At 41.8% G+C, this 25,898-nt stretch overlaps 1 protein-coding gene across 11 annotated transcripts in view; it reads right to left on the reverse strand.

Annotated features, from left to right (window-relative positions):
* The window catches only part of UNC13B (unc-13 homolog B), a 219,320-nt gene that overhangs the window by 58,538 nt on the left and 134,884 nt on the right, over window positions 1–25,898 (reverse strand). For all 11 annotated transcript variants that reach the window (XM_075447135.1, XM_075447133.1, XM_075447134.1 and 8 more), the window contains 7 exons: window positions 17,943–18,170; window positions 17,505–17,646; window positions 7,162–7,331; window positions 6,221–6,336; window positions 4,346–4,509; window positions 2,071–2,221; window positions 1,117–1,185 (listed from right to left, as the gene is read on the reverse strand). In XM_075447135.1, coding sequence (XP_075303250.1) covers window positions 1,117–1,185; window positions 2,071–2,221; window positions 4,346–4,509; window positions 6,221–6,336; window positions 7,162–7,331; window positions 17,505–17,646; window positions 17,943–18,170 — 1,040 coding nt within the window. The remainder of the gene's footprint in view (window positions 1–1,116; window positions 1,186–2,070; window positions 2,222–4,345; window positions 4,510–6,220; window positions 6,337–7,161; window positions 7,332–17,504; window positions 17,647–17,942; window positions 18,171–25,898) is intronic.

A 25,898-nucleotide genomic window follows, 5' to 3' on the forward strand; every position in this document is an offset into this window, starting at 1 on the left:
TATACTGACATTTAGATAACATCTAAATTATTTAAACTACACAAATCTTTCCTGGTCCTTTACATAAGATCTTACTTGTTTGTCCAAGGTTTAGTTGCATTTGCCACCGGAAAGCATCTGTTATCGAAGACCAAGCAAATAAAAAAGGCATCACCACTGCAGATGCCTACTGCCATGTTTTGATAATTTTCTCTCTGCTACCCAGTGGATCAGTGCTCTTTTTAGACCTTCTCTTACTAGTAATGCAGTTTCAGAATAGCTCTTTACAGAACATTCCTTTTATCTTCTTTTGCACCTTGCCCCTTGTCCTTTTTGTTTGTCTTCCTAATGCACTACTTCTCCTAGCCTGCCCGTGTTTCCTTCCTCTATATGCTTTACTGTGTTTCAGATATACGCACTAACTGGAAGAGGATCTACTTTAAAGTAAATATATAAAGTCAAAGTTCACATTTTTCCACCATTTTAAAATTTTTCAATGAGCCAGTCACTAATTAAAATAATATAGCAAAGAACTTAAAAAAAAGCCAAGTCACATGATAAGACTACCTTTACTCTGCAGTAGTAAAGAAAGAAATTAGGGGGTTTAAGAAGCCTGATGGACTGCATTTGAAACCCATCTCTTCCCAATATGCTGAAGTGGGGGGGATCTCAACCTAAGAGCACATCTTGTAGATCCAGAGTCAGGGGCAGTGATTTGAGTTTGCCAAACCTAAAATGACAACATGGCCACAGGCCCTCTAAAAGACTTCTGTCCTACCAGGGGAGAATAAGTCTGTTTTCCCTTTGTAGATGATTCCTGAAGTAGCTTGTAAGAATAATTCAAATTCATTAATTCAATCCAACCTGCATTTCTGGGAGACTATCAGGGATGAGCATAGTTCACAAACCTTAAATGATTTCAGAAGTCTTGATGAAGTTATAACGGAAGAAAAAAAAACATGGTTTAAGTTCTATCCATAAGGAAAACAAAATAGTGTATTTGAACAACAAGCTTGTCATGACAATCCCATAAGACACAAACTACCCAAAAGGTTAGAAATGTAAAAGAAATCCAAATGGTGTGTTTCCCCTCTGCCCATCAGAATACCTGAAAAGCTTCTGTTTATTCCCACTCACCCTGTACATTGAGAGATCAATTCGAAGCGAATTATGAAGCTGGTCCAGAAGCTTCACAAATCGTTCTTTCTGTGGAGCACAAAACACCAATAAACATCACATATCATCACTGTCCAATCGATGTTCAGAGTAAGCAGCAGGATATCAGGGAATTAGTGTCAGATCTCAGGAGAGCGGGAGGGAGAAGTATGGATGCATGATATTGTGCAAACAGTATTTTCTTTCGATTCTTCGATTTACTCTTATACTGCCATTATTTCTGAAGTCTGTGTAACATTAGCGTTGTCAGAAAAATACTCCATTATCGCTCTGAAGTCAAGGCAGAACAAAAACCCCTCTGATCTCTAGTCTGCAATTTGCACCAAACTCATATTTAAGATAAAATATTTATCGGGAGATGAATAAAGGAACAGGCAGAAAAGGGTCTAATTCAGAGCAATGACACAGCTCCAAGATCTTTTCTATTCATTCAGTCTACAAATTTTCAGTCTGATGGGAAGCACGAGCGCTTTTCCAAATACTTTTGGAAAACTCTACCACATTATATGAAAAACATATTAACCATTAGGGGGATAAACTTTTTTATTTTGTTTTTTTCTTAAAGCAGTTGCTGTTTCTAAAAACAAAGTTCTGAATCAGATCGCACAGTATATTTTATCAACAGCATCACCACACAGTTTAATATTATTTGCTCATTTCTATACCATCTCTGCTCCAGTGTAATTTGAACACAAAGAACAAACATCAAAATGCATTACACTGATTAATATCTAAAAAGTGTGATGATGATGACAACAAAACCATTCTCTTTGTCTAGTCTAGAAGCACTTCACAGCTTCCAACTCCTCACAGCTTTAACGTTCCTTAAACAGAACAAGTTATTTATTGAAAGGCGGAAGAGCTGTAGACAAATTACAGAAGTCAGTTATAATGTCACCAAACATGCAAACATACCCCAAAATTGGAGGCTGCAAAGCGGTCTGAAGCAGACACATTTGTGGAGGCAGTGGTGTGCGCATAATAAGCATTGATATTGGCAAGTAAGGTGCTCATCACAGCTGGCACGCCTGGGCACATGTATTTAGAGGAGAGACATGCAAAATGCCTGCAAAAGGACAATTCTGTAAGTCATTCTGGTTTCTTGTGTAGCACAACCTCACTTTGTTTCTTTAATAGCCCCCTTACCCTGGCTGTCACCATGAACAGAGGGGTTCTCCCTTTCTGTAAATCTGCAGCATCTCAGAGCTTGCTCAGAAAGATGCCGTCTAGACAACAGATATGATCAAAAGCAAGAGAAATCCCTTCCCTACAGCACCTTCCAGATTATAAAATAGCTTCTCAACTCTTTGTTGCCAACAGCTTGTAACTCAGGTGACACCTTGGGTCCTGATGCCAATTCCTAGAACCAAGCCTGACACAGGGAAATCTATATAATTTGAGGCAGCCATAGATTCTGAGGAGACATGAGGCAGCAGCAATTGGAAAGCATTCGAGCACAGCGAGATCACGCACTAGTATTTCTGTGCTGCGCTGATACATGGTTCCTTAGGGCTAACCCTTCCAGATTGCAGGAAGCGTGCACGCTCATTTGCATTTTCCCATTTAACTGCTCTCATTAAAGTGCAAGGAACCCTCCTGCAGGAAATCTCAAAAATTATGCCAGAAGCATCCAGGCTTCTGAAATAACCATCAAAGAAAATGTTAGACATAAGGGGGCAAACGGAACTTAAGAGGTCTGATATTACAGGCAAGTAAAGTTCATTCCAACAGACAGGAGAGTTGGGCCATTTTTATGCAGTCCTTTTTAAGCAGGAATCCTCACTGTGCTCTCAAACTAAATTTGGGAACTATTTTTGGAATGCAGCTTTCTCCCTAAAGGATGCATCAGAGACATTAGCTTCTGTGCTAGTTAATCTACAAATGATTATAACCAAAAAAGCTCCAGTGAGAGAATTTCACGGGAATTCACAAGTCAGTATTTCAGATAAAGATGATATTGATGCCTGAATGTTAACTTGCTTCCTATATTGTATCTATGTACCAACAGGTCATTTAGGCACTTGTTAAATAGAGATAGAGACACAAAATGGCTTTGCTCATCTTGAAGAAAACAAGGTGTGAGGAGTGGGGATCTAATCGGTGTCTTGACTACTTAGCAGAGAGGGGAGGGTTAGTGAGAAGACTGAGCCAGGCCAAAATCCTTTTAGAGGGAAGGCTAAAAGATAAGCAGCAATATGCAGCAGTTACAGCACAGGAAATTCAAAGCAGGATTTTCCAATTTGGATTTCAACCAGGAATTTCTTCGCCAGAGTAATACAGCCTGAGGACAGGAGCCCAGAGAGGTGGTAGATCACCAGCCTTGGAAATTTTCAAACCAAAAGAGGCCCTGAGCAGTCTGGTCCAACTTCCAAGTTAGCCCCGCTATAAGCAGGGACTAGACATCCAGAGGTACCTTTCAACTCTTTTGCACTTTGGCTTAAATCAATATGCAGAACAGGTGCTTGCAAGGTGACATAAGTACAGATCATAACTAATCCAAGGACTCAGATCCCAAAACAGCTGCTAATGTTAAAAAGTTCACTTTTGTCTAGTATATTTAACAATACATTTGAAATAAGAAATGAGCTAAAGCACAGCACTATTAGTCTTTAAGAGGAAGAACAGCTAATCCCAAATCCAAGTAAAAGTATAAAGACAAGGAAAACGCTCTTTGAAGATCAAGAACTGCACTAGCCTAGCTCCAAAGAGGACAAATCAGTGGCTCCATTACTCAAACATCCCATAAATGCCTTCAGCAGCACCTGGGCAATTAGTGACTTCAAAGGACTGTATCAGTTGCCGCAACAGACATGTAGGAAAACCTCATCCCCTCTCACATCATAAGAAATCTTCACTGGGATCCTTGGGCAATATGTTTCTAACAGAAAAGTGCTCAGATAGAGATTTCAGAGTCTTAAAACAGGAATGCATCAGCTATCAATAATAAAATACAGTCATTTACATTACCAAAGTTGGTGTAATTCCTTAGAATTAGTTTTAAAGGTGGTCACACAAACTGTTCAGGTAGACACTTAATTCCAGCACTTTGTCAGACATTAATTTCTAGACTTTGAGAAAACCAATGATTCAGAGACAGGCAGTTTCTTCCCACTCACAGTATGATATTAACAGTCACATCAATTAGTTACACCGATTATCCACGCTAAAGACCACACAAACTGCATCTTACGTCATGGCCTGGTATATCGATTCAATGCCATAACGCATTGCAAATTCATCCACAATCTCTTGAGCTGTCTCATCAAAATACACCTTCCAGGCATCATCTCCTTTGGCATCAGGGATCTTCACCACCCCATTCCCTTGCACATCTGTGAGATGGTGAAAGAGGTTCTGAAATACAAAAACAGGAAAGAAATTACATGTGAGGGTGCTGAAGCCTCCAAGTGAGTTTCATGAAGAGCTTGGAACTGCTGAGAAGACAGCACTAACAAATTTCTTTGCTCTCCTCCCTCTCTCTTTCCTCCCAACCACTATGCACTTTTCTGCTTTTACCTTCTTTTCTTCTTGACTGCTCTTAGCTGAATTTTTTGCATGTGTACCTACAACTTTACCCAGCAGACATTGCGGATGACGCAGAGGAGTGCTTCAATGCAGTGAAACTACAAACTAATTAGTTTCCTGAAACTTACAAATTTCTGTCCTCAGAATGAAATGCCTTAACATGGACTAGCTATTTAAACTAGCTGACATAACAGCTCTGTATCAGTTTTGTAATTATTGTTATAGAGCAGAACAGTCCAAAGAGATTTATTTTTTCTGAAAAGGGCATCCTTAAAATCAGCCCTAACAACTAGACACTTGCATTATTGTTCAACGTAACCTTTCACTTTATCTAATTCTGAAAAGGCTTTCAGCCTGCATTGCTGTGCAGAAATTCCACATTCAGTTCAGTGGGTTTCTCAGTAATCCTCAAATTCATGTCACTTACAGATTCATCAGCCCTTCAGACAGCTGGCTCCCTGTAGTAAGGGATGCAAAAGTCTAATGATCTCATTAGGAGCTAGAGAACCCTGCTTTACACTACTATTTTTCTTGATTAGATTATTCTAGCTGTAAATCACCTTTATTTTATCACACACAAATGAAAGCAGGTGATACTTAGAAAGAGACATATTTGCAAAAAAAGAAGGGCAGCAAGTGATCATGCATATTTCAAGGGAAAAAACAAAATAGCTTACCAAACACAAGCCATCATTGAACTAAAAAACAATAAATATATATTGAAGGACACAACACAGCCTACTAGAAGAAGCCTGCTGATATTTTTCTAAGCTTCGCATCTGTCTATTCCCTGGTAAGGCCAGAAGACTCCCCAGTGCTCATCTAACCCAGCGTCTGGATAAATATGTTGTTCCCGTAGCTGAACATTTCTCTCTGATACATCTGTCCTTCTTTTCTAATCTGAATTTGCTTAGACCTCACTGGACCTCACAATATTCTTGTATGTCAGGTGAAAGAGGCTCTGACTACTCTTCCTTATTCAGGCACACAGAGACTGACCCTGCCACCCGCCTTCTCTTTCAGAAGATAGGCTGGGCACCATGCATCACTGAAACAGAGTTTTCCCTTCAGTCCTTCTCACAAATCATCTTTGGATTTCTCTCCACTTCTGCAGCACTGCCTGTCCTCCTTAGATCAGAATTTACTCATAATACCTTTTAGAATGGCTCCTCCAAAGAAAGGTGTGGGCACAGTACATGCTGAAAACATCACTCAAATTATTCAGAGGTTTCTCTGTGTTAGACCTATGGGGGACCCTGAGTTGGACCAATAAGTGATCTCTGCCTGACAGCAGCACAGCTGTGACAGTGGGACAGACTGAGCCAGCCAGCCCTCAGTGCGGGGGAGACAGCCTAAAGCCTTCTTTGCCTTCCTGACAAATCTGGCTCTGATGATTCAGCGTGTTTCCAGGCCTGCAGAGCAGGGAAAAGAAAGTTCATCTAGGGTAAGGAGGAACATTTCAAGCAAACAAAAATCAGAAATTTGCTTCTTCAAGAGACAGAAGGGACGTTGTGATGACTGAGCTGAATCCGCTTCTTACCTCATGAAGGCAAGTGTACTGAATATGATACGGAGCCACCTTCTCCTCGCCTTTGATCTCCACACTGATTTGCAGGCGAATAGCCCCAGACACTGCAGACTTATCTGTTCGCTTCTCTAGAAGAAAAAATCATCAGCAATTACATGCATTTTTCATGTTCAGAGCACAGCCATCTTGGGATAAAAACACCGGAAAAGAAACTGCTGGCAGCTCATGCTGAGCTTGTGGTCAGAGTCTCCATGGAGAAAACTTCTGACTTTTTTCTTCCAAAACTTTCAAAGACTGCCTGTAAACCACTCCTTCTGACAGCAACTGTGCTATAGGGTCCCTGGCCTTAGATTCAGTCAGCTGAACTAGAACCACCAAGGGCAGACCCCTTTTCTGACAAAAGGGCTGACTGATGTGGAATTTGTTCCTGACTTCACCATAGTCCTGAGCTCCTGGGAACTGCTGGTTGTCCCTATTAAATTTTGGACTTCCTAGGATTATTACTCTGCCTGTCAACTCAGCACCATGTGGTTACTCATCAGTGCTTTCTGCAATTATCTATTCTGGACACTTGGAAAAGTCTCAACAACGTTCTAGCCCAATTCAGTCCACTAGCAGGTCTTCGAGACTGGTAAAATGCTTGTGTTGGCACGACAAAGGGCACAGGACAGAAAACACTTCTCCAGCACAGATGGAATCCAATCCCCCTGCAAGCATTTACCCACTGTACTTTCCAATGCCTAACAGGGAAAAACCATCACCTTTCTGACACATTATACTCCTCCTCTTCATTTAAACTGGGATCAAATCCTTGCAGCTGCTCCACAGCACCATCATACGCCCCTGAGTTTTGTGGGGGTTTTTTTTTTGCAAACTTCCCAAGGGCACCCAGGTGTTCTGGGACATTCCCAAACTTACATGTGACATGTTTTCAGTCCCAAAGCCCTGCTCACCAAGATTATACCACACATCCATTTCTCCGCTCAGAGTACGGACTTCAATGATCGTCTGCCCCAGGAAATCATCCGACTCGCGTTTTAGTCTCTGCTTGACGCGAGACTTGATGTCATCATCTTCATCCCATACTCGTACTTTGATCCGGTCAGAAGAATTATGGCACTCACTGCAAACAAGACAAACATAACGTTGAAGAGCACATAATGCAGCCAACATTTACACATTGCACGCTTTACATTCCTCTTGACCCAGATGTCCAACAACAGAGGAACACATAAACACAATGTAACCAAATGCCTATTTATTTAAAAGTGGAGCGTCTCATACGGACTACACAACAACTTTTTGGTACACTCTAAACGCTCCTGTAACATGACAGATACTGTACTTTAGATGCAGGCTGAAGGATTGCCCTGTCCTGACCACAACCACCAACTTCAGACTTGCTAAGTGGCTGGCAACTCTCCTGCTCATCCTCACTCTCAGCAGCAGCTCCCTAAACTTGGGAATTCTCTTCTGTTGTTCCTTTTGCTGTCAAGCCCACAAGAGCCTGGTGATAGCTAGGCTGGTAAACTCAGCCTACAGACCCAAAAATGCAAACATCTCTCACTGGTTTCTGACAGCTCTTCCCATCAATAATCTTCTGTTCAGCTGTAGGTGTTAAAGGCTGCTTGTGCTTATGCGTGTGCAGTACCTAGGATAGCACGGTCAAGGTCTGTGACAAACATCCTGCACGCTGTTTCTTAATAAAAGATGAACAGCTCAGGTGGAGGTAGCTCTCTTACTTCAAGACAGTTACAAAGCAGTAGTGTATTAATGTACAATACATTACAATCAGATGATACAAATGCTGTCTGTGCATGGGAGGAAAGTGTGGGATACAGCAGTTACAAAGTCAGTATTTAATTACTAGAATTGATTCTGTCTATTATTCACAGCTCAGACTGATAATTTGTGCCCTGGGTAGATCAGTAATGACACTTCCATTAAAAAACAAGAAGTTTACAGTTTGCTGAATCGGCACCCTCCAGCTTAATGCACAGGCAGCATCCACCTCTTTTTAAGTGTTCAGATACCTTTTGTAGACACAAACAGGCTCCTGGATGTCAGAAGTGGGTAGAAGAACCTTATTACAAGAGCTCTGCTCATTTACAGGGCATGCAACACAATAAAGCAATTTGAATGCTCATGTGAGACCATGACAAGGGTGATTACTCACCATAACCACTACAAATGCCTGCCCTCAAGGAAATAAAACCTATGAAAACAGTCAACTTCTGCCGAAGGCCTGTTTTCCAGCCTTTTTAACTTTAACATGCTGCATCTGTTGCTAAGCAACAGGGAGAAGGAAGAAATGGGTCAGAAGAGATATGCTAAGACTGGTCAATAAGATGTGGCAGTGACTGGTATTTCCATTCTCCCTACCAACAAACCACTTGGGCTCCTGTAGCCACTATTGTGATTCAGAACTGCTTAACAGACGCCCATGCAGCTCCTACCAGCGCACAGGAATAGCTGGGGACTACATGGAGAAAGTTAGAGGCAATTCCAGGCAGTTCTGGTCATGGGCAGAGAGCACCACTGCTCCTTGCCTTTGCTGTGCAATCAAAACTGTATTTAATAGAGTTCAGAAGAAAAAAGATTCAACGTTTCTCTCCTGCCTTCATTCTCCCCTTCCTCCTCCACTACTTCAAGGATGTTCTTCATTACACAAAACCATGCAGCAAGCGTTCACACGCAGGCAACGCTTGGTCTGTTGCTCTTTGTAGCCCTCAAATTTATCTGAGTGCATTGCCATATCTACCAGCAACACAGCATAAGCACATAAAAGAAATCCTCTGTTTCTGACACATTGCACTAATGTACATCCTGGCAGTACCGTAGAGGCTCAGTGATCGTAAGTGCATGGGTGCCTAAAAACACTGACTAGCACACAGTACTGTTTACAAAGCACCAGTAAGTTAGCTCCTGACTTCTTCAGACCTCTCCTTCTGGCATGCCAATTCTTTGTTCGTTTTCTTTTTGATCTTGTTTCTTTGCTACCAAAGGTCAGAAAATGCTCTTTTCCTTAGGAAAACATTCACTGTTCAGACCTAAATCTGTCTTAGCCAGTATCACACGCATCATCCCACACTCATTCTTCTCTGGCTACAGCAGCTAAGTGCTACAGGAAACTGTCCAGCAGCATTTACCAAGCCACTGAAGCTTCTATTTCACCACCCCTTTCTCTATTGTTTTTAGGAGACTGCTCAATTCATATTCCTTACGCTGCTCCTATGCCAGAGAGTGAGCCTTATCACTCACTCACAGCAGATGAAAGCCTTGGACTGGTGGTTTACTCGCAGAATATCACCATCTAAGTCTGCAGCAACCACAGTCCTTGCTTTCGGTGAAGCAAGACAGGTGTGTCAACATCAGTTCACCTTCCAGAGAGCACCCGAAAACAGACCCAGAAATACTGGGGAACTTGGGCTTGTTAACTGATAACAGGCTTTCTAACTAACAAGAAATAGCTTCCAATTTGTGACAGCATCACGACTCCCTAAGACTGTGGATAACGAGCTCTGCTGCTAGAAACTTTCCCCTTCATTAATACAGCAGCTGGTACATTTATAACTACGCCTGCCCCACTTCTTGCTACGTTTTTGTGAAGCTTGATTTCACTGTGTGCATACCTATATCCATCCAGTCTCCCACAGCTGAGCTCCCACAACTTTCCCCAAAAGGACGAAGAGAGAAGAAATACTCTGTGGCCCCGTTGCAAGAAAGAACCTACCAAATGCTTTCAGGCCCGTTTCAGAGTGTGAGAGACTGGAAACCAGGTTCCTTCTGTACACGGCTCAGAACTCATCTCTTTGTTTTATACCCATATTGTCCTAGTATTTGCAGTGGTGCCGTTTTCATAAAGAACCTACTTTTACACTTCAGGCTACCAAATAAAGTAACATTTTCAGGAAACAGCACACTAAATCTTTAAGAAAAATTGAAATAAAATAAATTGTGGCTTTTTTCCCATGAAGTTTTTCTGCTTGAATCAGTGGTTGGAGGAGCAGTGGAAGCAGTTGAGCCTGGTTCTGCTGACTTGCTCTCTATACCACTCTCTACCTCCATCTTCTGCCACAGTCACCTTTGGCCTCACCCAACCCCAAACCACCAGTTCCCCACAAGCATCCCCTGCACTGTCAATACTCTGGCCTCTTCCCATGACCAGCTAGAAACTAGGCTGAGGGGAAGCACGCGAGCACACGAAGCTGTAGTTAATTCTGATCCACACACACAGTGGCATGCCCACACACACACTAATGAGTATATTGGCGGCTAAACAGCACAGGCAACTGATGAGTTTGCATTACAGTGCCTCCCACAACAAAGTTGGTAATTTGTATCCTTCTAATCTATCTCCGACTTCTGCAGAAAAATTGTAGAAAGTGATGCTTTGTTTTTAGACCTGTGCCTATCTGTAAAGGTTGGCCCAAATTGGCTCGGATGAGTCAGAGGTCTCGGACAGAGTATGGCATGTGTGTCGTCTTCTCCAAAAAGCAGAGAGGAAGACAAAAGGAGAAGTGTCTAAAAATGACCAGAACACCAGTTTTGAGCCAGTGATTCATGAAGCAAAAAAAACAATTACATTGGAGCTGAATTTGCTAATCATTTGCTGCTTGTGCTAACATTTGCAGGACTGTTACTTAACCTCCATAGGAACGCTAAAGCCAAAGTCATAAGCCTTGTTAAGTTGTGGCAACACTGAAAGTTTGCAAAAGTTCTGCCATAAGAGACACAAAAGTATCCCTATAAAACTGTGTGTGAAACCATTCACAAAAAATTAGCTCTACCCACATTAAAGATCATAAATTTAAAGCATGGAGATTGCCAAATCAAAAAACCTATAACCTTCTGACACCATTGGTTCATGTTGCTGAACCTACACTCACGAAGGCAAACAGAGTCTGGTAAATACTCATAAGGGTGAAGGTCCATTTGTATCACATCAGCATGAATGTTTCCTTCCAACAAATTTCTCATCTCAAGAGGGGTGTTATCAACGTATAAACCCTGCACACCAAGCCTTCAGTTCCATTCCACTAATACTGCAGTGAGACATAGCGTGTGCACCTCTAAAATGCACTGTGTAGACTAGAGAGGTGGGATGCCAACACGACCCTATCCCTCCACATGCTCATTTTACTTGAAAGATGTTTCCTTAAATTATGTTGTTTCCTTGTATTTTCTGCCTGAAGACTAGGAGAGCCCAGTGGCCCAAAATGCAGCCAGGACTCCACTGTGCATGGCAGGTCCCAGAGCAGAAGACAGCCCCTGCCTTGTAGAACTGACAGGCCAACAAAGGAGAAAAGCAACAAGCAGATGTAACAAGAACAAACAGTGGAAGTGAGGGAGCAGAGGTGGCAACAACATTTCACAGATTTGAAAGCAGGTCAGTCAAGCCCAGAATTGTTTTGTTGTGTTTTGATATTACAAAAATATTTATGGTTCAAAGAGTCTAGTGAGTATCTGTATGGCCATCCTCTGCAAGCAGTCTCCCTCCTGCACCATGCTAGATGCAGCTTTCAAGAAGGGCCTGTAAAGTTTCACAGTCCAGTGTAGGTAACATTTCATAAAATGGTAGAGAAAGAAAGTGCAGAGCTGCTTGCAGAAATAATGGATGAGAGTGCACGAGGTGGGAAAATGCACAGGAGTGAACAGATCAGCAAGATTTTAGGACCTGGGATCATTTTAGAAGGAAAGTTTTGCTTCTGGGAAACCAGACTTTAAAAAAAAAAAAAGCTATTTTAGAAAGGCAGGAGCAGTCGTAGCAACCAGTATGAGACAGCCCAGTAAAGAGTTACAACAACATAGGAGCAGAAAAAAGTTGTCTACGGGAAATGGTCGGGCTGAAAAAGCAGGAAGATCTGGATGTGGTTCAAATGCAGTGTCTTGACATAGCAAGGTCAAGCTGGCAGCTGTGTTGGGGCCAATCTCAATGCAAATGGAAAGCAGGAAACTTCTCAGGACAGGTTAATTTTTAAACAATGCCAAGTCTCCTCTATTAAGGAGAAAAAAGGACAGTGGAGAAAACACCAAAGGCAAAATCAGAGCGGTAGGAGAACAAAGCTAAAATCCTTAGCAGCTTAGAAGATAAGCACGACAGCACAATAATATGCAATGAGATCCAGCTGTTGCTGTCTAAGAACAAAGAAATGAGTCTTCTGTTCTTAGTAGCATGAAGTTCTTTTCTTAGGGGAACAAGTACAATCATTTTGCTGTTACCCAGTGCTACAACACCGACTGACAAATTAATGGGGCGGATCTCCTAACTACAAAGAGCAGATAAAGCAATTCTGAGCGTTACATCCTTAGCTACATTAATTCAGCTTCCCAACAGGCGCTTGCCACAAGGCATCAACTCTGCATTCGAAGTTAAGTTTCGCATTGGTAACCGAGCAGGGAAACATACGGGATCTAATCAGAGTGTCAGTTTCAGTATCTGCAGGACCTGGAGAGTAAAGAAAGCAAGACAAACTGCATGGCCCCTGCCACGCAGTGAAAGGAGGCTGAGGGTGCAGAGTTAGTGACATTTATAAACACAGTGGTCTCAGAAGGGGAAGTCTAAATACAAGCTCTGGAACAGTCACATATAACCACAGAGATAACTGAAAGATGCTGAGCTTGACAGCAGGCTCCGCAGCTGAAAGGAAAATTGAGGAACCGAATAGGACATTTTGGGTGACAATCCAGTGGTTAGCTATGCAGCAGTACCATTCCCAAAGGATGAACAGTAATGTGTATCATGTGGGGCTCTGCATGCCCTACCAAAATATTGATTATCTGCTAGCAGGAGGCACCACATATATTTTAACTCAGTTACTCTTCTGCAGTGACAGAGAATAAACATGCCTCTTGTGAACTGTTCAGCAACAATGTAATCTGTTCCAGGCAATGATTTCACACTCACCATTCAAAGCCTCAGACACGGCTGTACTCAGACAATACAACTTCAAGGGGACATTACTGTAAAATGAACGAGTCATTTTGTGCCTCGTCCAAGAAAAACAGCTAAGTCCTGTTGGAATCCTGTAACTTCCAGTGCTCACTGTCGTGGAAGTCTGGGGCGCTTCCTGAAAAAAGGGTATGGACTAGCAGCCCCCAACCGAGCCCCAGGCTCTCCCTTTAAAATGGAAACTCCGTTTCAAGGTGAAAAGTTTGTTCTCCTAAACACTGCCTGCCGTTGTAACCCATTCAAGTGGATGCTCAGCTTCAGCCTTTACAAAAAAGATACTTGGAAGCCTGTATTTTCTACTGACAGTCTAAAACACACTTAAATGGGGAATTAATATCTTGTTCTAATTACACCAAATAGTGAAAAAATATCTCCCCTCTAATATTACCGGGCTGTTTCCTAAGGAAATTAGAGTTACACACCTTGTTACGAAAGCTTCTACACTACAAGTTTTGTGAAAAAAATTAAGGTAGAGAACAGAAAACCATACCAGCTGCCGTCCCTGGCGAGCCTGCAGCTACCTGGCTTTCATGTACCAACCAGCCCAGACAACTCAGAACCAACTGGAGGTAGGACACATGCTGCCTTCTGTCCAGCCAGAGTTAAGGGCAAGGGAACAGAGCTGAGGGCACAGGAGAAATCTACAGGGCAAAGCAAGATGCCTAGCTATAAGCCTGCTCATCATAGCTATAGGAAAGGGATCTGGGATTATTGCAGAAGAGGAATGGGATGTAAAGCAAGGGAAGCAGTCTTCCTTGCTCACAGAACAACATTTCTGTATTGCAGCACTGGCTGGTGTACCCCATCAAGCTTCTTCCTGCCAACCACCATGTATGGAGAGTCTTTGCATTAAGTCTGCAAAAGCGGGGAGCAAAAAGACGAATCCCTTATATTTTCATAGGTCTTCAAACTCCAATGAAGATACAAACATCTCTCTATAACACGATTCCTAAAGCTAAAGATGTAAACATACAGAGAGATTTTCAGAAAGAAACAGGACCTGCAACCACTTGCTCAGACAACATGATTACACTCCAAGAACTGGTCATTAATCTAAGCATGTGCCCATAGTGACACAGGCTAGTAGCGACCTAAATAGCGCGTATAACGGAAACCTGAAGTGTTTTCAACATTGTCTTTTCTGAAATACAGTTCTATATCTGGACTTCCAAATTGGGTCAAGTCTACCACAACATTTTTTTCTGAAAATATACAGAAAAGGAACAAAGCCATGTTTAAGGAGAGGTATTTAAGTTAATATACTTTTCCATCCATCACTGTAAATAAGCACAGAAAAACTATTTGAAATAAATACTTCTGCCTTAAAAAAATTTAAAACTTGTTCAAGCTGCTTTTAATAAACTTTACAATTCTTTCTACAGACTTGGTATCACTCAGCTGTACATAGTCTGCCTCAATTCACGCCATAAATTACAATAACAACGCTATAATTATAATGACTGATGCACACAGATTTCTGTCTCTATATCCAGTCTTTGAAAAGACACTGGAATTGTGGTCTTATAAAAGACACTGGGCACCTAATGAACACCAGCTACAAACAAGTCTTTCCAACAAGCTGTGTGCTTTTTTTGCTGGGGCAGCTAATTTTCTTCATAGCAGCTGGTATGGGGCTATGTGTTAGATTTCTGCTGGAAACAGTGTTGGTAATAGAAGGATGTTTTAGTCGCTGCCGAGCAGTGCTTACACAGAGCCAAGGCCTCTTCTGCTTCTCAACCCATCAGTGAATAACCTGGGGGTGCTCAAGAATTTGTGAGGGGGCACAGCCAGAACAGCCAACCCCAGCTGACCACAGGGTTATTCCATACCAAACGATGTCATGCTCAGCCTACAAAGCTGGGTGAAGAAGAAGGAAGGGGAGGACATCTGGAGTGATGGCGTTTGTCTTCCCAAGTAACCCTTACATGTGATGGAGCCCTGCTTTCCTGGGGATGGCTGAACTCCTGCCTGCCGACGGGAAGGAGTGAACAAATTCCTTGGTTTGCTTTGCTTGCGTGCATGGCTTTTGCTTTATCTATTAAACTATCTTTATCTCAGCCTGAGTCTTCTCACTTTTACCCTCTGATTCTCCACCCCATCCCAGTGTGGGTGAGTGAGTGAGCAGCTGTTTGGTCCTTAGTTGTTGGCTGGGGTTAAATCACAACACAAGCCAAACAGAACAGTAGCAGCAATTGCTAACCCACACATTAGTTACTGACCTGACCTCTCTATACTCACATATCTTGTGCCCACTGAAATGTTAAAGTGTTTTGAACACCAAACTTTTCATATGTCCACTGCAAGGTAAGCTAAGTTTACAATAACTACTAGCACATCTTTATACCACTGTAACAAATTAACTTCATTCTAAGACACAAACAGCATCACCACTACTAACCCCCTTTAAATTTGACAATCTCTTCATTTCCTGACAATCTCTTTTAAAAAATCTTGGTATGTAACGGGTATAATGGGTATTTTTGGCCTGCATACATTGATTTAAATTTCCATTTGATTATCGGGTAGAAAATTTCATAAATTTTAATAGTTGTAAGCTGAAAAAAGATCCATAAGTGCAAAAAAGGAAGATGGGCGTATAAAAGACCAGTGCTGCATACATTTCTAAATGACATTCTCCTCATCCAGCATAAGGTGAGCTTTGACATCTACTAACAAAGCATTGATTCCAGTACTGAATGCTCTCCTGACATCGATCTGGACACTGTACTCATTTCCTTCATCTCTTCCTGCTATTCCAAGGCAATTAAAACCATCACTAGATATCGGCAAGATAGAAAGTAGCATCAACACTAATGCACAACAGCATATTATCTGCTGAATCACAGACATGGGGATAAAATCTAAACAGTGGCACTGTTAAAACTGTGACATTTATCACATTGCGCTATCTATCTTTAAACACAGTATTTGTTGAAGCTCCTAAAATTAGAAGGGAACACACTGCAAATACCATGGTAACTACTTGGCATGGTAAATCAAGGTCCTTAAGGCTCCCACACAGACTTACCGCTATTGTGACTAGAGTTATCCAAATGGCACTTAAGCATACTTACTACTTACCAAGCAGTAACGTTACCTTGGATTAAACTAAGAATAAAGCCAAGGGCTTACTCACTCAAAATAGCACCAAGATTCTTCTGATGTTAATGAGTAGCTCAAAACCACTTTAAAAATAATTTTGTTTGTACTGCGCATTGTAAAGACAGAGTAGGGTGGATATAAGCCTGATCTTAAAACACAAACAAATTTTAATTTTCAGAGAGAGCTCCCCCCAAGCAGCTTAAGAAAAAAACAGGGAAGAAAAAAAAGGAAAGGGAGTGAAGGGACAAGGGAAGAGCTTACACATTAAAGGAAATAAAGATGTTTGAGGTCGAATGAGATCATCCAGAATCTTCAGAAAAGACTTGCTTGCTGGATTTCATGTCTCCATTTTCTTTTATAACATGTTCAATGATAAATTGAGAGTACTGTTTACTGATTCAATAAAAGCAGGATGGATTAATACGTTCTTCATCCTTCTCAGGAGAGCAGTTGGTATCTGAAGAACTGTGCCTCCAGCCTTTGCTTTCAGTTCAGACACGGATACAATTGCTCATCTTGAAAGCAGATAATCCCTTGAGTTATTGTTACATTGATTTTCCAGAATTATAAGGGGAGACTAGTACTGTCACAGACAAGTGACAAACATCTAATTACCTTTAACCTTTGTTCATCAAACACCAGTAGCATGTCACAGGAATAGGTCATGGGAAGTTTGTTTAATCTTTTATACAAACTTTACTCTCTTCTATTACAAAGAATTTTGAAAGTATGTCTATTAGCCATGAACAAAAGTCACTGAGCTAAAGATTTTCTTTTCTTTCTAGTTTTCTCTAGAAACATCAATACAAAAGTGTTCACAGAGCAGACAATTTATATATACACAACTAAGACTGATGAAATGGACAGGTGTACACCGCATACATTGTTATATACATCAACCCTCTAGATGCACACACACAACACTGAGCAGAAATCACAGTGTCATGGAGTGGTTTGGGATGGAAGGGACCTTAAAGATCACCTCGTTCCAGCTGCCCTGCCATGGGCAAGGACACCTTCCACCAGACCAGGTTGCTCAAAGCCCCTTCCAACCAGGCCTTGAACACTGCCAGGGAGGGGGCAGCCACAGCTTCTCTGGGCAACCTGTTCCAGGTTGAATGAAATCAGCATACACATTACAGGTGGTGTGGGAACACATAATAACAGAGAAGACATAGCTGTTAAAGCACAGATTGTACAAACAGGCAAAATGGGGCTGAAAGTCCTTGTAAAAGCACTTACAAATAAAACTTCTCTTCCCAAACAGGGTTCAGATTCCCAAAAATCGTTTTTGTCCTCTTCTTTGTTTTACCCACTTGAACAGTTACGTACGGATCGCTGGACCCAGTCTTGTCTTTGGCCTGCAGACCCTGAGCACACACCACTGGAAGGAAAAGCAAAGGGTTACCACCACCACACAATGAGACAATGTATTCACACACCATGTGAAGCAGTAGCTCAGAATGGCCAGAGAAACAGGAATATCACTCATGAAAGCTTTTCTGATGAGCCTCAGCTCATGGTGCACTACAGTTCCTGAGGCAGAAGTATCTCCACCTGCTACCTGTAGACTGAGCAGGAAGACAGGACAGAGAAGCCCTTCCTCTCCATTCTCTCTAGTTTCACACCAACTCTCTCTTACCTTAGGCTCCCGAGTGAGCCCATGCCTCCTTCACTCACCCGTGATCGTGATCTTTGCTGACCACTTTGAGGTACCATCAAGCACGCTCTGCTTTACTGTTTTCATCTGCTGAGCATGGGTCAACTTGCTCTCACAGAACACATCTCTGATCAAGTCAAAGATCTCCGGCTTGTTCCGCTCCCGGATTTTCATGCGATCCTTCATGGCCATGATGAAATTCTGGGTTCGATCTTCAGCTCCATGCTTTGAGCTCTTCTCCGCCGCTCCTGTGCACCAGAAAGTACACAATACCCATCAGAAACAGAGAAACATGAAGTCATGTTTCACAGAATCTGGACAGCAGGATCAAAGCAATGAATTACCCTCCACATGATGACTCTTGTTACTGACTTTTACCATCAGAAACACATCCTCCCCATTTCAACACACACACACACACGAGAGAATCTAGACCACTTGGAGCTTGGAGGGCATAATGGAAGCAGGGCACCCAGACTCCTCTATAACCTAGGACCAGGTTGGTCTCCTGACAACAGGCTTGAGTTCAGTACCCCTGCAGCTGAGGAAGAAGCAGAAATGAGGTGCCTACTCATCACAGCAGATAGCATCATGCCCCCTCCTCTCACCTTGCTTTGAGTAAATAAACCCCTGCTTGGGCAAGTAAATGCTAAGACGACAACATAGGATCTCCATTATAAATAGTATTGGTGAGTTCGTCTCAGTGCTGCACCTCTGCACCACGAAGAGCGGAAGTTCAGATGTGATGACACGGTCAGCATTTCCTACTGATGTGTGCCACAGGACTCCCCATTCAGCACAGAGTCACTGCAAAATCTGGGTCCCATTCTTCTGCCGGGAACTACCCTGCTTGGATCAGGCATCAAGCTGGAGGCATCCAAAGTGCCTTTCTGGACCCCACTCTATTTTATCAGTTTGTAAGGAGATAACTCAAATAATCCACTCTTAGAACTGCACAGGCATAGTAACTACAACAAATATATATAAGGCAGCAAATTCAATAGTTAGAAACGTAGCCCATTGTAAGTATGGGACCATACTACAGTACCCAGCAGCTGGAATTACAAGAGCCAGGCGTAGGGTTTTGTACTACATAGGTATTTAACTGTAACTGGAAAAAGAGAGGCCTCTGGTCACTTGCTTACCTCTTAGAAAATATAAAAGTTCATACAACTATGAGATAAGAACGCTCCCACAACCAACTACTCACTATTCAATATTGAGAGTCATGTTTGCTGTCAAAATTCAGCCACTGACTACTGTGTCAGATGCGAGGCATGTGTTAAAGAAAGCACTAACATGAGCTGGCAGGGCAGACAAACCAGGATGTGAAATAAAAAGCAGGAACCCAAGATTGCACACAATCTCTCTACGTGCAGTCTGCAGTGATTTCAAATTATGATCTTCAATCAGATTAAGTTAAACCAGTACAAAAAGTCCTGTGAACACATTCAACCACAATATTTCTGTTGAGTTTAATATGCTTTTCCTTCGTTTTCTTTTCTGGGACAGTTTAATTAAAGTAAGCTTCGTTAGTTTAATATGCTTTTGCTTCTTTTTCTTTTCTGGAATAGTTTATTTAAACTAAGCTTTGTCCCAGAAAAATGACCTTCATCCAGGTGTTCACCAAATATAACATTACCCTAAAAATACCCATTGAAGCAGGTGCAAGTGTGTGCAAAGGGAGCCATCAATCCCAAGGATACATAAAACTGTTTTCTTCTGGAAGAAGTGGGCAAGTATGATATCTGGAGCACCTTTAATATAAGGTATTACACTTTTGCATATGAAACAGTTTCAGTAGGCAGTGACCAAACATGAACAAAGCTCTATGAACACACACACATAAAGGACCCCCAGCAGTACAACATAACAGGCAACCTTATTAGCAGGCTCGACAGGGTGCCCAGTGACTAATGCTGCCTGAAGACATCCATTTCTAGGGCCTTCAATCTAACACCTTTCACCATTACTAAATGTACTGCAATAAAGAAACAAAAGTCAATTATAACTTCCACTATCCAAGCCAAAAAGAACAAAACCAGAGTTTGGAACAGACTGTGACTGCTGAAGTTTCAGAAGTTCATTAAGGACACTGCGTACCAAGGCATGCTATTGAAGACCTGGGTATAAAAAAAGCCATAACTCCACATTACCTGATAATTATTTTTTTCATTTTACTTGCTAGAAGCTTGATGTTCAGTATTTCATTTAGTACAATAAAATGTATCTGCCCCAGAGCTTCCTATTGTTGGCATAAGATGAAATGAAATCAAAATACTGGAATTAATTACACAGCCCCTGCTGTCTTTGCTCACCGGTGACGAAGAACTAGCACTAGCCAAAGTAATGTCTTGTATCAGGCAATCATCCAGCTGTAGACCCAACATTTACTAAAGGAATATGAAACCGAAATGACACCAGGGGCTACACTTTGAACTTCAGACAAGAAGTGCCATTCAGCTTTAACAGAACTAGGTTTTCTGGCGATGGATGTGGACTCTACACAGTGCATGCAGAGCTACAGAAAATTATCGGGAAACTGGGAAAGGCCAAGCTGAACAACCTGCCTCTTTTAGCTCGAATTCTGAGATCTGTAGTGATCTAAATAAACAAATCTGCCCTCAACTTTCTGACTCATTGCCTTAATGCAAACATTCCAGGAGCATCAAATGATGCTTTAGAATGCAAGCTTGGACAAACGGAAGAATTCTAGTCAAAAACGTGTTTAGCATCCCACTACCTCTAGAGACCTTGCATAGTGGGGCCATTTACCCTCCGTGAGGCTAGCAGCAGTCCAGGGTATCCTGGTTTGCAGGACATGTAAGCCGTGTCACACAGACACCTAGAGAGTTCTCTCTTTTGTCACCTGCAAGGCTTGGCTCTGCTTGCTGACGTTCAGATTAACCCCCCACCTCCATCTGTGCTGCTTCCCAACTCTGCCCAGACAATTTACCCAAATGTTCCATTATCCCTTCCCTGAAAAAGGTGTTTCTCTCCCTACACCTGAACTGTGGTGTATCAGAATCAGACAGACACCTTATTTAACATTATGGACTAATAAAGAAGAGACAAACCTTCTGTCTCAACACCACACACTCTTAATTTTAACACCTGCTTGTTGGTACAAAACCACCAGAGTTTCCAAAATAAACATTGAGGACTAATGACCGATAATGTATAGATATAAACTCAAAGCATGTCACTATACTGGATGGCAGAAGATGTTTTTCCTGCTGTTGGACTTGGATCATATTTATTCAGCTGCAAAAAGAAGGTTTTGGCTAGTGGATGAGTTTTTCAAGTAGTACTGCAAATGGCAACTGAAAGCCACAGGAATATACAAGTACTGTGTACAGTACCATACAAATGGTGCTAGGACTGAATTATGACTCAATTTATGACTGGAAACAGAAAGCAAATATGTCTATATTGGGAATTGTATTGATACAGCTATTAGTAAACCACCAGTGCTGTTACCCTATACTTTAGCAGGAAAAAGTCAAGAAAGCAACACTGGCAGGATAGAAGACAGCTGTTCAGTAGGCGGATAATGCTTAGAAATTATGTATTCCTGAAACTTAAAATAGACATTCAAGTTTCAAATAAAGGTATCCTTCCTTCTTCTGTGCAAATATTTTCCTACATAGGATTCTGGGAGCAAACAAGTGTTCATCACTATGGTGTCTAATCATTATTCAATCCAGAAGCCAAGATGATTATCACAAGAGTGACTTAACTGGTCTCACTAATGTTCTGCTCACTGAGCCAGTCTCTAGACTGCAGTCTCTGAATTCAGAGTGCAACACACACAAGTTCTCATTCAAAAAGCAAACATACCTGACGTCCAGTCCTGACTCAAAAAGCACTGAACAACTCCAGAGGTGAACCAAGACCCCAGGAGCCAAAACAGTGCCAGAAGGAGGGCATTCAGTAGCACAGCCCTGATAGCTCGTGTGAAGTTCTCCAAGATTTGTTGCTCTAGCACACCGTAAAGACTTACAGCTAATCACAGAACACAGATTTCATGCTCAATAGTAGTTTGAAGCTTGAGATTTCATTTCCTTGTTTTCAAGATTCTAATTCCCCAGGGCCATTTCTTTTCTCAGGTTTACCTGTAATTTACTCAGTACTAGATTAGCATCACTACAAAAAAAAAAGAAACCCAAACCACAAGAGACACCTGCAGAAGTGGACTACTATGGCTTCTAAAATGCTAGCCCAGTACTGTACAGGCCCCTTTTATAGGACCTTGCTAGCATAATGTCCTTCCCTTCCACCCTCTTCATAATTCTGCTTACTTCTCTGCATCCGTTTCTTAGTATCCTACACATCCATCCTCAGCTTTACTCTTCCTGTGATACCAGCATTGCCCAATTCATTGTATTTCAGTTAGTACTACAGCAGTGCTTAGGGCAAGACATAAAACCTCTCTTTTTCCAAAAGCTTTGCATGCTATCGTTATTAAAGAACATCCCTCCATCCATTTTCAGCTATGTAAGAAAGAAAGTGTAACCGGTGCAGCAGAGATTTCAATTACTTCCAGGAATAACAGAACACTAAGAAAAGAGCACCTTCCCTTATAAGCATTTATGAGCTTATGATAAAAAGGTAAGCACTCCATCATCAGAATAATATCTCCTATGTACTTACAATAGAGAAACATCCTGTCAGAGAAGTAACCTGGTGCCAACACAGCCATAAACCAGATGGCTGCAGTACACATGACACATTTGATTCCAGTTTACTGCACCTCAGACATTGCCAATTCATGGAACGGCCCTGCTGAACCAGTCTGCAAATGGATTTTATTTCAAATTGCAACAACGCACTGCTGAATTTAAGTATTTCGTCACTGCAGTCCCACACATTTGTTGACTGTATCAGATATTCAGTTTCTTAAAAATACAGAGGGTAAGAATAACACCCTCAGCAGAAAGAACCAAGCTTAATTCTAACAGACTTGGGGAAAGAGATCGTTTTACTTCCCACAGAAAGGCATCAAAGGATAGAAGATGGATAAACAGCACATTCTGATTCTATACAATAAAACCTCATGTGTCTACCCAAAATTTCAAGGCATAGACAACGGAACCATACTTGTGACAAGTCTGAAAATTCATTTTATTCCAATGCAACATTTTCTGGAAGCTTAAACAGACCTAAGTGAAGATATGTCCTGAAGCTGGTTTGGGTTTTCTTTTTCACCAACAGCAACAATAAAGCTTCCATTAGGAAGATATCCCTCCCTAGTTCAGTGTACAAGAAAGTTCAGTCTTGAATTTATTGGATCTCTAAAGTGTTGCTTGTCTCCCAGAAACTCCATTTCTCATTTCTCAACCACAGCCTATGTTCTTCAAACATATAAAAATTAATTTAATTTTTCAATTTTCTTCTGGCCTGGTGGGTTCCAGCTAGAAGGATTTTAGCATGAAAATGCCAAAGTAAAGAACACAGTTGCATGAAAAAGCCTTTTAATAGATTTCTAGTACCTGGAACCTTTGTTTTTCCTAACCCACCAGCACATCCACATACTGGCCTTACCATTTTCTTAATCTCCCAGCACTATCCTTCTGCTTCCTCTGTCTTTTAATCACACAACAGCCATCTTCAGTTTCCTTTACATCTGAACTCCAGATAATGATACCCACCACACTCACACTGGGTACCCCTCACAGACTGCCAGCTCACAGTCTCTGTATCTTCTCTATTCTCATGCTAGGTAGCTTTCAAATAACTCACTAAAAGTTTTTGTTTGGTTGGGTTTTACCTGTCTACATGCTTCACAAGTTTTGAGACCAGTGTACTCTCAGTTGTTTCCTCTCCGTTTCTTTAACTCTGCATGATGAAGTATTTTCTGTTTACACAAAATACTTACTTTTTGAAAGAAAATGTGCAAAGCAAACATCTGCACTCCGGGGAATAAAATAACAAGTTCTTAGCTAATGCTTTGACATATATGAAAAGTAGAGTCGTTTCCAGTTGCTGCTTCTGTTCCACAGAAAAGTGCAGACTATTGCCATCATGACATCCCACAGCCCATTGCATAAGCTTATTTAATTCCAATCAGAGATTAGAAAACCTGCCCCCATGGTTATTCCTCAGAGGCTGTTCCAAAGACTCCCTGTTCTCATCACCGAAGTTGTCTTCTACTTCCACCTTTAATTTTCTTACAGCAGATTTATTCCATTTTTTCTTTTCTAAACAGTAAGCTTAAACAGACCATCTTCCTCCCTGCTGCTTATCTCCCTCTTCCCCAACACAGTTCAGGCATAAACAGGTTCAAACACGGGTTAAACCAATTCATAGAGCCATCACTGCCAGCTATTAAACACAGCACCTACTGCTCAGAAGGGCTTTAAGCCGTGGATAGTTGCAAGAGTAAACCAGAGTCATAGGAGCTCTACATGCACATGCACGACACCTCCACCTTTGGCTCCACAACGTCACTTTAGAAACATTCTATTGAGACAGACCTAGTATGGCTATTTTCACTTTTTTGAAACTGCATCATTCTTGTCCTCTTCCTGTCCCCCACTGCCAAGTCACCCTTTTGAAAGATTAACAAACTAATACCATTCTCTCTCAAGGCATTCTCATATTTTCCCCATTACCACTGAACTCTCTCCAGTACCCATCCAGCCTGAAGTCTCCCCTCCTGAACATGGACAATCACCGTTGTCCTCTGCAGGAATATATTTCCTCTTAATCATCAGATATTTCTGAAATTTAGTTTTATTTCTATTGTTTTCAGCTTCTACTCTGTACAACAACTATGTGCCTGCTTCCTCGTTGCTGCTGGTGGGAACCTAATTTTCCTTTGCTCTCCATAGCATTTTGCCCATATTGAGATATCACACAGAATCACAGAATAGTAGGGGCTGGAAGGGACCTCTGTGGGTCATCTAGTCCAGCCCTCCTGCCGAAGGAGGGTCACCTACAGCAGGCTGCACAGGACCTTGTCCACGCGGGTCTTGAGTATCTCCAGAGAAGGAGACTCCACAACCTCCCTGGGCAGCCTGTTCCAGGGCTCCGTCACCCTCAGAGGGAAGAAGTTCTTCCTCATGTTCAGACGGAACTTCCTGTGCTTCAGTTTGTGCCCATTGCCCCTTGTCCTGTCACTGGGCACCACTGTCACACCTCCACTGCAACATCATAACATCTTGGACATGAATCTGAATCAAACCTGGATGTGCACATCAGCAGCTGTTCACCTCAAACACTGAAAATCACCAGTCAGTAGATGGTTCTGGTGAACTCCAGAAACAAATAAACTCATCCTGAATTTAACTGACCCTCTACATCAGGCTTTGACAGAAGACTGAATTATGTGTTAATCACATTCTCCTGAACCAGCTGCAACACAGCAAGTCTGCTTAATCCAAAATGGTTGCAACAAAGCCAAGATGTCAATGATGCAATTGCTCGAAGGCTTTAAACTGTAAAGATCACATTGCTACCCTCAAAGACAAATCTAGAAATGCTAAGCAGCTGAGGAGGAACAGAGCTGTTTCACAAGTATCAGCTGTGTCTGATAAGCAAGCCATTGCAAATAGCCACACTCCTAACTATGACTTATTTAAAACTCTGGCACATCAAAAATACAAACATCCATTTGGGGTCTTAAGATAAGACATAAGAAAAACAACTGACCTATGATTCACTGGTATCACTTGCTGGATCATCCAGTCTGGCTTTCCCAAACAACCAGAGCCTGAGGCAGACACAAGATTTGACTCTTTGTATTCCTATAATTGCTCACATGGATTTGCAATGTCTGTTTATACTTCACAAACTTTTCTGATTCCTTAGACTTAGTCCATCAAGCTGGAACACCAAAAAAATCAAGAGCGAACAGAAACAGCCCCACCTTCCTACTCAAGATTTAACACATATGGCAGAAATTTCTATTCCTTTTAGACTAAGATATTTTGCTCTCAAACAGGAACATAAATTTGAGACCAAATTAAGAAACT

Source organism: Opisthocomus hoazin, chromosome Z (genome assembly GCF_030867145.1).
Source record: "Opisthocomus hoazin isolate bOpiHoa1 chromosome Z, bOpiHoa1.hap1, whole genome shotgun sequence".
Taxonomy (NCBI): domain Eukaryota; kingdom Metazoa; phylum Chordata; class Aves; order Opisthocomiformes; family Opisthocomidae; genus Opisthocomus; species Opisthocomus hoazin.